The sequence below is a fragment of the Sciurus carolinensis genome, chromosome 14 (genome assembly GCF_902686445.1).
Source record: "Sciurus carolinensis chromosome 14, mSciCar1.2, whole genome shotgun sequence".
In the NCBI taxonomy this organism is placed as follows: domain Eukaryota; kingdom Metazoa; phylum Chordata; class Mammalia; order Rodentia; family Sciuridae; genus Sciurus; species Sciurus carolinensis.
In genome coordinates, this window is record NC_062226.1 from 29,565,318 (window position 1) to 29,580,469 (window position 15,152).

Genomic DNA, 15,152 nt, shown 5'->3' on the forward strand with positions numbered 1-15,152 from the left:
GAAAGCCTAAATGTGATATATTTTTACAAAATCCTAATCAACCAAAGAACTGCCTTAATAGCAGTAAGTATCAATTTAAATTTTTCAATCAATTAAATTATTTTAAATTCAATTTGACTTAAAATTAACTTACCAAGTATGTTCATCTTGGTCAGGAAGTAGAATATCCAACACCATAAACATAATTGTGGTGGTTCTTTAAACTTCAGAGATGATGGTGTAGACCAGAGGGCATGAACCCTATTTCTTCTCTTCCTTTTCCTTTCATTTTCTCTCTTTTTTGCTCCTTTCTTTCTCCCTTTCTTCCTCCCCTCCTTCTTTTGAAAACTCTATTTAGTAGAGTAGATTTTTGAGTAGATTTTCTGAAAGTTTTTTCATTTCTTTTCAGATACTTATAGTTATTTAATAATCCTAGGTATGCAGCTTGAGATATATTTTTCTAAATCTATAGATACAGCATCTGCCTTTTTAAATTTTTAAGTCTTCATTGTTTTTTAAATTTTTGTATCCACTTAGTGTCATTACCTTATACATACTTTATTATTCTTCTTTGAATCATTCAAGAGATCTTTCAATACTTCATATCCCCCAAGTTAGCATAGGTATCTTTCAAGTTCTTCCAAGAAACTTTCCTTAATTTTTCTTAAAATTTTTCTTACATTTTATGAATCTTTGCTGAGTCCACCTTGTGTCCTTCTTTGCCGCCTTTTAAAAAATTATTCAATGAGTTCTTTGAGGCTTTTTTTCACTCATAAATTCAATTCCAGACAACTAAAACTTTTTACCAAACGTGCTTTTGGATAGATCTTTCAGTTGGAATTATTTTCCAAGACCTACTTGCCCTTCTTGTCTTTCTTGTCTTTCTTATCTTTTTTGTCTTTCTTGGACTCTTTCTTGACATCATCCTTCGACTCACTCTCTCCCTTCTTACCTTTACCTTTCTTTGCATCTTTCTTAGACTCTTTATCCTTCTTGCTCTCAGCTTCTGACTCTGCATCTGCTGTGTCTTTGTCTTTGTCTTTGTCTTTGTCTTTGTCTTTGTCTTTGTCTTTGCCCTTCTTGGTGCCTTTCTTATCTTTCTTGTCTTTCTTGTCGCCTGCTTTTTCATCCTCAGATTCTGGAGCTGACTCCTTGTCCTTCGCACCTTTCTTATCTTTCTTATCCTTCTTATCTTTCTTCCCGCCTGCTTTATCCTCTTCAGTTTCTGTATCTGCTACCTCTTTGTCTTTGCCCTTCTTGGCGCCTTTCTTATCTTTCTTATCTTTCTTTCCACCTGCTTTGTCCTCTTCAGATTCTGTTTCGGCTGTGTCTTTGTCCTCTTTGCCCTTCTTTGGACCTTTCTTGTCTTTCTTCTCTCCTTTTTCATCTTCAGATTCTCCACTTGACTCCTTGCCCTTTCCTTTCTTATCTTTCTTATCTTTCTTTCCTCCTTTTTCATCTTCAGATTCTCCACTTGACTCCTTGCCCTTTCCTTTCTTATCTTTCTTATCTTTCTTTCCACCTTTTTCCTCTTCAGATTCTCCACCGGACCCCTTGCCCTTTCCCTTCTTATCTTTCTTTCCACCTTTTCCACCTTCAGATTCTGAACCTGAATCCTTCTCCTTTGAATCTTTTTTACCTTTTTTGCCAGTTTTAGATCCTTTTTCTTCATCCTTCTCTTTCTTCGAGTCTTTCTTCTCTTTCATTTCTAATTCTGAATCAGCTTTATCTTTCTCTTCTTTCGTATCTAATGGTTTCTCCTCACCTTCTTTGGGACCAGAGGGTTTAGGTGGAGGCTTCCTCCTAGCAGCTAAATACACAGATGGTCTCTCTGAAATTCTCATTAAGGAACGGTGCATCCATAGTGGTGGTTGTTTTGGTCCTTCCAATTTAGTTCCATCAACTGCCTGAATTCGTTAGAATAATGATGAACAAATTTTAGTTATGCAGCTTTTATTAACAGACATTAAATAGAGTCTAAATTCAAACATAAAAAAAGTTTTGATGTTGTGATTAAAAAGTGGATAATTTATAGATTTCATAGTTTATTCTGCTTTTTGAATTTCATCATTTTTAAAACTAATGGATAGTTATTTCTCATGTTCACAAGTCCCTCAAGATTTTATGTTAAAATTAGAAAAGACCAGCATTGACTAATGACGTCTTAGTAACTCTTCTCGCAATCAGGGGAAGTTTTTATTTTTTTATATATTTTTAATCTGTGTTCATGAGCATTCTTGGACTGTCTTGCTTACCCTTCATTTCTACATGAACTTAGAAACAAGTTAGCCTGTAATGTTTAATAGTTTCAAGTTCAGGCATATCTTGATCTATATTTTCACTTTCCAGGTCTCTGGAATTGAGAATATCAGCAGTGGTTATAGGTGAAAGCCTGATATTCCTCCTCCTTGGTAAGATATAAACTCATGATCAACACAGAGGTAACTGAAATGATAAAATCTGTAACACTCAGTGCATGTTGCGGTGCATTTTATTTTCAACTTCTAACCAAATATTTGTAAAAACTAAAGGGCAGGGGGATCCAAGATGGTGGACTAGAGGGTGACTGCATCTTCTGTCACTCCAGAACCCAGGATTCAAGAAGGGGAGGCAATGAGAGACTCGGACTAACATAGAACCGTGGGGTGAGGTCTCTCCCACCGGGTGAAGCTCGGCCTGGGTGGCAGGTCCAGACAGGGACAGCTTCTCGGAGCAGAGCAGGGCAGCTAGAGTCTTCTGCAAGGAGCCCTGCTCCCTCCAGTGGTAGGCTCCTTCCACAGCCAGCTTCTCAGAGCAGGTCGCCCAATGAGAGCCTTTCCACACAGAGCCAGCTCCAAGCCCCGGACCCAGCGGCAGGCCTCAGCCCTCAGGCGGCTTCTGGGACCAGGGCAGGGCAGCCAGAGACTTCCCCAAGCAGCCCTGCAACCTCCGGCGGCAGGCCCCTTCCACAGCCAGCTCCTTGGAGCAGGCCACCCAGTGAGAGTTGTTCCGCACAGAGCCAGCTCCAAGCCCCGGACCCAGCGGTGGTTTTCTTTTGAAACAAAAGAAACAATCGGAAAAATTAACAAAATAAATAATTTTATTAACAAAATATGTATTTTTTTTGAAAAAATAAACAAAATTGATAAACCCTTAGCCACACTAACAAAGAGAAAGAGGGAGAAAACTCAAATTACTATATCACAACAGACACGAGTGAAATACAAAACATAATTAGAAGCTACTTTGAAAAATCTATATTCCAACAAAACAGAAAACCTCGAAGACATCAACAAGTTTCTAGAGACATATGAATTACCTAAACTGAATGAGGAGGACATACACAACTTAAATAAATCAATTTCAAGCAATGAAATAGAAGAGGTCATCAAAAGCCTACCAACAAAGAAAAGTCCGGGACCAGATGGGTTCTCAGCTGAGTTCTACAAAACCTTTAAAGAAGAGCTCATTCCCATGCTCCTCAAAGTATTCCATGAAATAGAAGATGAGGGAACCCTCCCAAACTCATTCTATGAAGCCACTATCACCCTGATACCTAAACCAGACAGAGACACATCGAGGAAAGAAAATTTCAGACCAATATCCTTAATGAACATTGACACAAAAATTCTCAACAAAATTTTAGCAAATCGCATCCAAAAATATATTAAAAACATAGTGCACCATGATCAAGTGGGTTTTATCCCAGGGATGCAAGGTTGGTTCAACATCCAGAAATCAATAAGTGTCATTCACCATATCAACAGACTTAAAGTTAAGAATCACATGATTATTTTGATATGCAGAAAAAGCATTCGATAAAGTACAGCATCCCTTAATGCTCAAAACACTACAAAAAATAGGGATAGTGGGAACATTCCTTAACATTGTAAAGGCCATCTATGCTAAGACCATGGCCAATGTCATTCTAAATGGTGAAAAACTGAAAGCATTCCCCCTAAAAACTGGAACGAGGCAGGGATGCCCTCTTTCATCTATTCTATTCAACATTGTCCTTGAAACTCTAGCCAGAGCAATTAGACAAACCAAAGAAATTAAAGGGATACAAATAGGAAAAGAAGAACTCAAACTATCCCTGTTCACTGATGACATGATTCTGTATTTAGAGGAACCTGGAAATTCCACCAGGAAACTTTAGGACTCAAGTGAATTCAGTAAAGTAGCAGGTTACAAGATCAATGCTCATAAATCCAAAGCATTTTTATACGTAAGTGATGAATCTTCAGAAAGAGAAATTAGGAAAACTACCCCATTCACAAGAGCCTCAAAACAAATAAAATACTTGGGAATCAATCTCACAAAAGAGGTGACAGACCTCTACAATGAGAACTACAGAACATTAAAGGAAGAAATTAAAGAAAACCTTAGAAGATGGAAAGATCTCCCATGTTCTTGGATAGGAAGAATTAATATTGTCAAAATGGCCATACTACCAAAAGTGCTATACAGATTCAATGCAATTCCAATTAAAATCCCAATGATGTACCTTACAGAAATAGAGCAAGCAATTATGAAATTCATCTGGAAGAATAAGAAAGCCAGAATAGCTAAAGCAATCCTCAGCAGAAAGAGCAAAGCAGGGGGTATCGCAATACCAGATCTTCAACTCTACTACAAAGCAATAGTAACAAAAAAGGCATGGTATTGGTTCCAAAATAGACAGGTAGATCAATGGTACAGAATAGAGGACTTGTACAAAAGCCCAAATAAATATAATTTTCTTGTACTAGACAAAGGTACCCAAAATATGCAATGGAGAAAAGATAGCCTGTTCAACAAATGGTGCTGGGAAAACTGGAAAACCATATGCAACAGAATGAAATTAAACCCCTATCTCTCACCCTGCACAAAACTCAACTCAAAATGGATCAAGGATCTCGGAATCAGACCAGAGACCCTGCAGATTATAGAAGAAAAAGTAGGTCCAAATCTTCAACTTGTTGACTTAGGATCAGACTTCCTTAACAGGACGCCCATAGCACAAGAAATAAAAGCAAGAATCAACAACTGGGATAGATTCAAACTAAAAAGCTTTCTCTCAGCAAAGGAAAGTATCAGGAATGTGAAGAGAGAGCCTACAGAGTGGGAGAAAATCTTTGTCACTCATACTACAGATAGAGCGCTAATTTCCAGAATATATAAAGAACTCCAAAAACCTCTACACAAAGCATACATATAACCCAATCAACAAATGGGCTAAGGAAATGAATAGACACTTCACAGAAGAAGATCTACAAACAATCAACAGATATATGAAAAAATGTTCACCATCTCTAGTAATGAGAGAAATGCAAATCAAAACTACCCTAAGATTCCATCTCTCCCCAATTAGAATGGCAACTATCAAGAACACGAGCAACAATAGTTGTTGGCGAGGATGTGGGAAAAAGGTACACTCATACATTGTTGGTGGCATTGCAATTCCACTCTGGAAAGCAGTATGGAGATTCCTCAGAAAGCTTGGAATGGAACCACCATTTGACCCAGCTATCCCACTCCTTGGCCTATACCCAAAGGACTTAAAATCAGCATACTACAGAGATACAGCCACATCAATGTTCATTGCTGCTCAATTCACCATAGCCAGATTGTGGAACCAACCTAGATATCCTTCAATTGATGAATGGATAAAGAAACTGTGGCATATATATACAATGGAATATTACTCAGCCATAAGAATGATAAAATTATGGCTTGTGCAGGTGAATGGTTGAAATTGGAGAATATCATGCTAAGTGAGATAAGCCAATCTCAAAAAACCAAAGTAGGAATGATCTCACTGATAAGCGGATGATGACATAAAATGGGGCATGGGAGGGGTTAGCCTTAGGGTTAGAGTTAGTTTTGGGGTTAGGGTTGGGGGGGCAAGAAAGGAGGAAGGAAGGACTGTATAGAGGGAAAAGAGGGGTGGATGGGGTGGGGGTAAGGGGGAAAAAATGTCAGAATGAATCAAACAACATTGCCCTGTGTAAATTTATGATTACACGAATGGTATGCCTTACTCCACGTACAGAGAATCAAAATGTATCCCATTTGTTTAGAAGAAAAAAAAAAAAAAACTAAAGGGCAAAAACAAGATTATTTTTTTCTATTAATGTTAAACAATTGAAAATAAATTGAATAAAGAAAAAAAGAAAATTTATCACTACTGATGGGATTTTTTTGCTAAAGTAAATTAGAGTTGCTGGGCATTTAAATATTTTTATAACCATAATCACCCTAGAAACATTGTGAAATTTTTGCCTTTGAATGCTTAGAATCCTGTATTCTGTATTGCCAGTAGTGAGTAAGCACTAGAACTCCATCAAGGCATAATGTATGTAATTTCTTGACTGTATGATCAAGTTTCTCGAGCTGGTTAACATTTCTTAAATATTTATAGTAACCATAAATTAGGGTCTCTAGATTTCTTGTCTCTTAAACGCATTTTATATGATGTCGGGCTCTTAAACAAAGAATCAATATGAAATAAGAGATACAGTAAAATTTAAATAAAATATATATTTATATTTTTACAAATAGTAGTATTTGAAATATCTTTAAATGTGTTATTCAATATATTATGTAACAATCATGTATGATCTTAATTTTCTTAAAGTTAAATGTAAAAATGTTAATCCATTATACTAGCCTTATTTCATGTGTTCAATAACCATGTTAGACTGCAAAGTATAAAATATTTCCATCATCACAGAAATCTGTGGCTCAGTTCTGATCTATAAAACATAATAAATCTAAATAATTTCACAAGATTATTACTAGTAAAGTACTTACTACCACTAAGTATATGAGCTTTTCACTACTTACAGGAGTTATATTATCACGTAGCTGGGAAGGTATTGATCTCCTTTTTTTTCCTGGTCGTTGTGGTTTGGGAAATGCCAGGGAAAAGTGTTGCTGATTCCATGATTTTTTGCTTAATTCACTGACTACAAGAAGAAAGATAAAATATACTTTTTAAATAGTTATATTTCATCAGAACTGAAATAGTAACTGGTGCAATACAGATCATGTAAATGAATAAACGAATGATTCAAATTATGGCTTTATTTATTTGATAATATTTAAAATTCTGTTTGGTCAACATGGGAAAACAAAAATTGATTTTTCTATTTCAACCAGTTTTATAGATAACTTTATAAAATAGTCATTGTGAATCTAATACAATCTATAAAATAACTGCAAAGAAACATTATTACTTGTCTTTAATTCTTACTATCACTTGCAATCTAGGTTTTTGCTTTATGTTTTTTGGGTTAGAATACAATTCTTCTGAGAAAAGAAAACGTGTTAACTATTTTTGTTTCCGCCAATGTATTTAGACAATTTCTGCCATAAAATATGCAATAAATAGATAAGTGAACCTTGAGAGGGAAGGCTTAAATCCTTTAAGTTAATCATTTTCTAAGTCACAAGAGTAAATGCTATAACACATAAGAATCACATTGCTATTAATGACATGCTTAATGAAAAACTATTGAAAAAAAATACTTAATGGTGACTGGGAGGGTGAAATTTCCTTGAAACTATAATATAAATGATTAGCAATATTTAAGTAAAAAATGAGGCCAGAGAGAGATATTGTCACTGTATTTAAATATGTGCAGTATCACTGTGTATAAGAGAAGATAAATCTCTCCTGTTAGTCTCCTAAAAATGGCCTCAGGATCATTTGGAAAACTGTACAGAAGGGAAGGTACATTTAAGCTGAGTAAATGAGGGAAAAATACTTGATACTTAAAGTAATTCTAATTAGATGGATTTGCCTTGTCTAATAATGACATTTTGGTCAATTATAAACTGGATACAGTCTTTCAGGAAATTACTAGAAATTGGGTGAGAAGTTGTAAGATTATCTAACTGTATAATTTCTAACATGAAAATATGTCCACCTTTGTGTTGCTGAATATGTTTGTTTAATCTTACTTGGATTTAAAACAACAATTTACTGAGAAGGTATTCAGTGACCACATAAGAAAGAGTCCTTGGGAAATAAAATGTTTATTATTAATTATGTTCCATGATAGTTTTTGCTTTACCCTTCTGAATAAAAGATAATGATCATTTATTTGTAGAATTAATAATGTGTGTTTTACAATAAATATTGAATTATTTCTTACCTGGAATATAATTATCATATGTCCCATAGTTTATTTTTTGGCTATTAAAATAAAAGGAAAAAAATTAATTAATTTCTATAAAATCACTGCATTCTGCATTCGATGATCATTATTATACATAAACACATGCCACCAGCAACTTGATAAATATTTTTGCATTCTTAGATATCCATTATTATGTAAGATAAGCTCATCTTCAGTATGGGAGATAGGAACAAATGTGTAAATGTTTGGACTTCAATAGAATTAAGCCATGAGGATGAACCAAGTTGCCACATCTATAATATATACATTTAAAATCTTTTTAAATTGAAAAACTATGCTCAAATTATTTTTCCTACCTTCCACACCAAATTTCCTTGCAATTAAATTTGAGCCAATACATTACTTTATAACCCCTATGTTTAAATGAAAGCACATCCTCAAATTATTCTCAAATGTTAACCAAATCCCAGTCACCAAGTGATAAATGTGTGTGTATGTATGTGTGTGTGCATATGTGTGTGTGTGTATCAATGTATACTATAAGTATTAACATGGGATTTCTTTGTTTTTTTTTTCTCTAGGAAAATCTTATAAATTATACTATGTTGTAAACTATTGTCCATTTATAATTTCTCACTTGTTTATTTTTGTATAAACATCTTTGCTCCTATGGAGTTTTATCATCCAATTTTTATTTATTTTTAATAGAAACCAACAGTAAGATATGCTGCTAAAATATTTTTCTGTATTATTCATAGAGCCATTGCTGATCATGAGTAAATCTGAGGCTTAAACATACACACAGGAACAAGCACACTTTCAGTGTCTATTTTAATGGTATATAAAAAAATAAAATATTAGGTACAAAAAACCCCACAATATCTTGATATTTTCAATTAAGTAATGAATTTCCCAGCATGAAACCTGGTACATTTTTGTTACTCTATAAAAATAGGAATAAATTAATTGAATAAAATTTAGCATGTATTTACCTGTCAGTTATCTAGGCTAATGTTTTCTTAACTGAATACATGCACCAAAATTATTTGAGCCATTATATGTGTGTTTCTAAGTTTGGATCTAGCTAACATATATTTTAGACTCTGTTGAAGAAATGTTGATGCTCAACCATGAAGAATAAGAATTCCTTCATTCAAAATGCTTTGGAACAGAAAATGCTTCAGGTTAATGAAACAATACATTTGTAAACATGGAATTTTCAAAATGGTAGATAAGCATGGTCCATTAATGTCTTATATAACCTCTAGAGCATATTTTTTGATTACCAAGCAATTAAACTAGAAATCAATGATAAAAGTACCTAGAAAATGCATAAATATTTAAAAATTACACAACTTCTGAAGAAAGTGAACAAACAAAAAACAATGAAATCTGGAAAGTACAATGAAATCTGGCAAAACATAAGTTTCTGCTGTGGTCAAAAATCCCTATAGGTTTCTAAGAGTTGATTAGGTTATAGTTACAATTCAATAAATTTTTATCATTTGCATTTTTACTTAGGAGATTTTATAGGACCTCAAAATAACAATAGACTGAATACCTCAGTCCCCTCTCATTATGTAAATATACATTGACATAAGCAATTAAATCAAGTCAATTTTTTATATCAGAAAACATTTTTCTACTTTCTCCCCAAAATCTAGTTCTGCTAGTAGGAAGATCTTTTCCTTGCCTCTCTGGTACTTAGGGCTCTTCTTTTAAATCAGGTTCTATTTTTGACATGTCATAAAATTATCTACTAAAAGTAGTAAACTAATAGTATGTCTCCTATTATTTTATTATTTTGAAAAATTTTTGCAAATGTAAATATATTTCTAACATTTTAAATTGATTTTAAGTTCATGAAACTAAGAAAATTCTAATCTAATCACTTACCCTATAAGGAAAAAATATAGGACAATTTGGTGAAATAATTTTTAAGGTTTCCAGATATGCATAAGGAAACTCAGCAATTAATTCCTCACATTAGCCAAGATAAAATGGGATATAGAAGCCACAAGTCTGCCTTTACTTCAGGTTTTTATATCTAATCAATTCAAAATTATTCTCAATATTTGTGAGTTTTGGTGTAAAGACAATTTCCACTATTAGTAATGTAAAAGATAATGTGTCTCTGAGTTAAATAAGGAATTTAAATTTAGGGTTTTTTTAAAATAAAAAGTTGAGGTCATAAATGTAGGAGACATGAGAGATTTTAATTTTTAGCAGAAAAATATATTTCTATATTTATAGCAGAAAATGTTTTATAAGGGATATACTTTAACCAACTTTTTAAATTGTTTTCTATAGTCTAAAATAATTTTAATTTAAACATAAAATACACCTGCCTTTATTCTTGCCTTTTGCTGTATTTCTATACCTCTGCTTGTATGTCTTTTAAAAATACATAAATTAAAAGTTCAAAGGCTTCAACAATGTGAATTGTCCACAGACTACCTGTTTATAAGAATGTCCCCAGATATCCTAACAACAGGGAAAATAGGACCATAAAAGATGTTGCCAGAGTGTGTTTTAGAGACTGACTATAATCTCTCAATCTTCTTGTGTTTGCTAGAGAGCTCAATCAATGCCTCGCAGTCATTGTCTTGCTGAAGGATGGTTCTTTGGGTGGTAAGATTTCCTTTCTCTAGTGTTTTCTGGTTCAGTTTCTCAGAATGGATATATTTCGAACTACTTACCCAGGGGACATTTTGCAATATCAGAAGATATTTTGGCTATCATAATTGTGTGATATGATATGATACTGGCATCTAGTGGGTAGAGACCCCAGATACTACTTAACATCTTACAATGCACAAGATACTGCTGTCCTCCCTCTCCCAGTCCCTCACTCCAACCAAATTATCTGGCATAAAATATCACTAGTGGCCAGACAGACAAACCTTTTTCCAGATTAAGGAGAATCTCCAAACTAAGACACTAAGGGAAGCCTTTATTAAAGCAACTCAAAGGAGGGAAAATATAAAATAAACAGTGGACATGAGACCAAATCTTTGTGAAAAATCTCTCACACTTCCTAAAGAAAAAATAGTCTTATTCAACATTATAAATGGAAGGACTGAGTTGACTGACAGCTGGTGCAGGAGACCAAGGCAAGAAAAGATGAAACTATCAAATGGAGCAGCTGAGGTTTGGATAGACCCAAGGTTGTAAAGAAGAATAAGTGAGGAGGGGAAAATGAACTCAAGAGGAAGATTTTCTTTATCAGTGAAAGTTGATAGTTATGGACACAGAAATGTTTAGCCTAAAACTAAAGCCCTATCATTCTTACAATTAAAAGACAAATAGAATAGAAATTATTGTGTGTGCATCTCAAATTCTCCATGTTAAATAAATTGGGAGTTCTCACTTGAATCCAAAGAAATACGTTGCTAAAAATTTTTGAGTGTTCTTTTTTGTACTTTACAGGGCATTCGATCATGAATTTTATCATATTTTCTATAGCAGAGCTTTAGAATTATACTACAATACCACCATAAAAAATTGCCATAAAGCCAGAGTAGTTTTTGAATCACGGTTAAGTCCTCTGAAGTCATGCAATGCTCATGATAACATTAATATTATTGATATTGTGCAGAACAAAAATGTTTTTAAGTAATTAAGATATAGTATTATTCTGGCATGTGAGATGCCAAAACAGTTTACTTTGTAATTGTCATCAAATCCCTCAGTCTTGACTGTAATCAATGCAAATAACATTCAAACCTTATAAAAGATTTATCTTTAAAATAATGATTGTATTATAAGGAAGTAAGCACCAATGCCCTTGGATAACCTATTCTATTTTTAAGATTTATGGTTCATCTTCTCTTTAACAGTACTGTTAAAACAAACCCAACCACTCTTATATTTCAAAATTTCATTCATTCACCTTTGTTCACAGCCTTCTGTTAAAGGTTTATGTAATTGAAAGGTATTCTTTTCCTACCTCATTTTAACAGAAAATAAATTAGGAAACTATTATCGTCAGACTTGCTTCCCAGGTCTGGATAATCTCCTTAATATTGCAGAATTCTTTCACATACGTAGTAGTGTTTCTCAAGAGGATATAATTAACAATTGACTGGTCTTCTTTTGCGGGGGGGGGGGGGATGTATTAAAGGTTTAACATTCTGAGGGATATCCTCTAAAGCTCAGTAGCCCTCTTCTATCATGGTGACATATATGATGCTTGTTTCCAAACTTTCCAATTTCCTCCTCAGAGAGGTGATAATCCCCCTAAGAACAATGATTTATTTATTCTCTTCCTCAAAATACAATATGATAAGAAATCAAGTAAGACCTCCAGTGAAAAAAGACTTATCCCAAGACATCTATTTTGCTGAAGTGAATGAACTATCTAAACCTTGCATCAAAATAGCCTGTGGTGTTGCTTGAGAATGTATGTCTCTGTTTAAACACATTCTCTCTTGCTTATGAACAGAATAATAACAATATAGTAAACATCATTTAACACCACAGAGGATAAGTGTCAAGCTAGCTAGAGAACTTCAGTTACTTCAAATCAGAAAATTTGACAAAAGGACTTACAATCTTGGAACAGACATTTTTCCCACCTATGACTTGCCAGGACTTAAATATTGTGCATTCAGCTTGGTGATGTTCAGAGGTGACATCATAAAGAGGCCAAGAGCACTAGGAGTTAAAGGGGAAATAGCAAGAGAAGAAACTTTTACTCATGGTTTATGTTCTCTGGATTTAAAACATTAATGTTTACTTTCACTATTTTCTCTAAATTTTAAAATAAACTGATTTTACATCTTAAAATACTTAGTTTTTTATGTAGTTTTAATTTAGCATATAAAAGGGACAAGTTGAAATTTCTCATTTCTCTTAACACTCATGTAGCTTTTGTCAGATCATTTGTATAACCTCGTGTTTCCCTTATCCTTTTTAATCACACAGCTTATTCATAGATACAATGTTCTCAACAAGGCTGCTTATTAAAATTGCAAACATAGTGATAGATATGAAATAGTACATATACCAACCAAAAGTGCTATATACAGTGGTATGTGAGTGTGTTGCTCTCATTTAGCTTGTTGGAGAGTATTTCAACAGTCTTCACCCATCCTTAGGGGAGAGTTTTCAAGTTAAACTTTGGTTACTATTAAGGTTACACTATAAAAATCTCAGCGGTTTAATTTAATGAAAGTTTCTCATGTCTCAGACCATGTTAAGTTCTAAAGGCAACTGGGTGTGGGCCATCCATAATTCTTTTTCTTTTTTTTAAAATTTGTATTGGTTCTTTTTAGTGATACCATAATTATCAACATCAACAAAGTGATTGCTTCTTCTCCACTGAATTAACAGTATTAAGGCAGATGATCTCCTGAAAAGTGGTCATTGAATAACAAGGTATAATTTCTAAATCTGAACTATTTTGTTTAGAATTTTATAGTTTATTCCTGGCTTATGAAGACATTTCCATTAATTACATTAATGCATTTCTTCGATCAGCATGTGGTAAGATCCAGAACATGAAAGGGTATCCAGCAATGCTAACCATTTACCATAACCTCTCAAATTAATCTCTCATTGTTATTCTTAATTAGATGTGTGTTAAGATATTAGAGAATCAATGATCATTTTATAATGAGCACGTTATTCTTCTATTGCTACATAACAAATGACCACAAACTTAGTCTCAATTCTATAGAGCAGAATATCAGGCAATTCAACTGGGTCCTCTGCTCATGGTCTCACAAGGTTAATATCAAATAATCAGCAGGACTGGGTTCTTATATGATGAAGGCATTGAGGAAGAATCAATTTCTAAGCACATTCCATTTGGCAGAATTCTGTTCTTGCGACTGTATTTATAATTCTTTTTTTCCTTGCTACTAACTATAGCCTGCTTTATATTTCAGAAGCTTCCCACCCTACTCCTGACATGACCCACAACATCTTCAAACAAGCAATATTTCATAGAGTCCTAATAATTCAAGAATCTTCTGACTTTATTTCTTCCTCCCTGATGCTACCAGCTGAGGAATATCCTTGCCTCCTGAAGGGCTCAAATGAATAGATTAGGCACACCTAGATAATTCCTCTATATTAAGGGCAGCCATGTCTCCTAATATAACATACCATGGGAGTGCTATCTCTTTATATTCACAGTTCCACCCATACCCACGAGGAAGGGGCATTGGGAGTTATTCTTAGAAATTCGTCTACCACAAAATCAAAATTGGATTGAAGACTTCCTTTAGTATTTAAGGTATAAAATAAATGTGTCAGCATCATGTGTATTATTTTTATGTCCCAAAATTTTGCCAATATCTATCCAGTTTCAACACTATTATCACACATAAGCATTTTTGGTGTTTCTTTTAAAGACCATTCAACTTAGTAACCACATCCTCAAACATAAATATTTTTTTTAGAAATATTTTTAGATGTTGATAGTCCTTTATTTTATTCGTTTCTTTATATGGAGTTCCAGTGCCTCATATGTGCTTGGCAAGTGCTCTACCACTGAGCCACAATTTTATTTTAAAAATGTTTTAATTTTTTATATTTTGTGAAATAAAATGCACATTAATGCACACAAGTCTTACGCAATAGAAATATTGTAGATATGATCCTTGACATTCATAAAAGATGTTACTTGAGACTTGGGATGTGACCAACTAAAAACATGGCTTACTATTTCCCTTCATGAAAAATACATATGTAAAGTGGAATTATATTCTTCAGACTTGTGATAATTTCAGTGACTTAATGGTTCATGTATCTCTCTCTCTCTCTCCATATATATATATACATATTTACTTCTCTATAATCTTTCTGTTTATGTATCATCAAAATATTTTTCTTTGTGCTTCATAACAATTAAAGGTATTTACCTGGGATATGTAAATGAGGAAGTACACTTAGAATTGTATTCTAAGATTTTTTTTTATATATTGGAACACTTTTTATCGTTTTTTAATAAAAATTAACCATGGAACCCCACAAATACTTAACATTTAATTTTTATTATTTTTAAATAGAAAAAAATATAAGTGATCAGCAAAATGCACATCATAAAATTTAAAAAAGACT

At 33.4% G+C, this 15,152-nt stretch overlaps 1 protein-coding gene across 1 annotated transcript; it reads right to left on the reverse strand.

Annotated features, from left to right (window-relative positions):
• Window positions 1–833: 833 nt before the first annotated feature.
• Window positions 834–12,652, reverse strand: Cylc2 (cylicin 2). Its single transcript, XM_047523989.1, has 6 exons — window positions 12,636–12,652; window positions 8,100–8,140; window positions 6,783–6,908; window positions 1,589–1,882; window positions 1,055–1,471; window positions 834–997 (listed from the first exon to the last, which is right to left on the reverse strand). The coding sequence occupies exons 1-6, from the start codon at window positions 12,650–12,652 to the stop codon at window positions 834–836; spliced, it is 1,059 nt and encodes a 352-aa protein (XP_047379945.1).
• Between the last annotated feature and the right edge of the window lie 2,500 nt (window positions 12,653–15,152).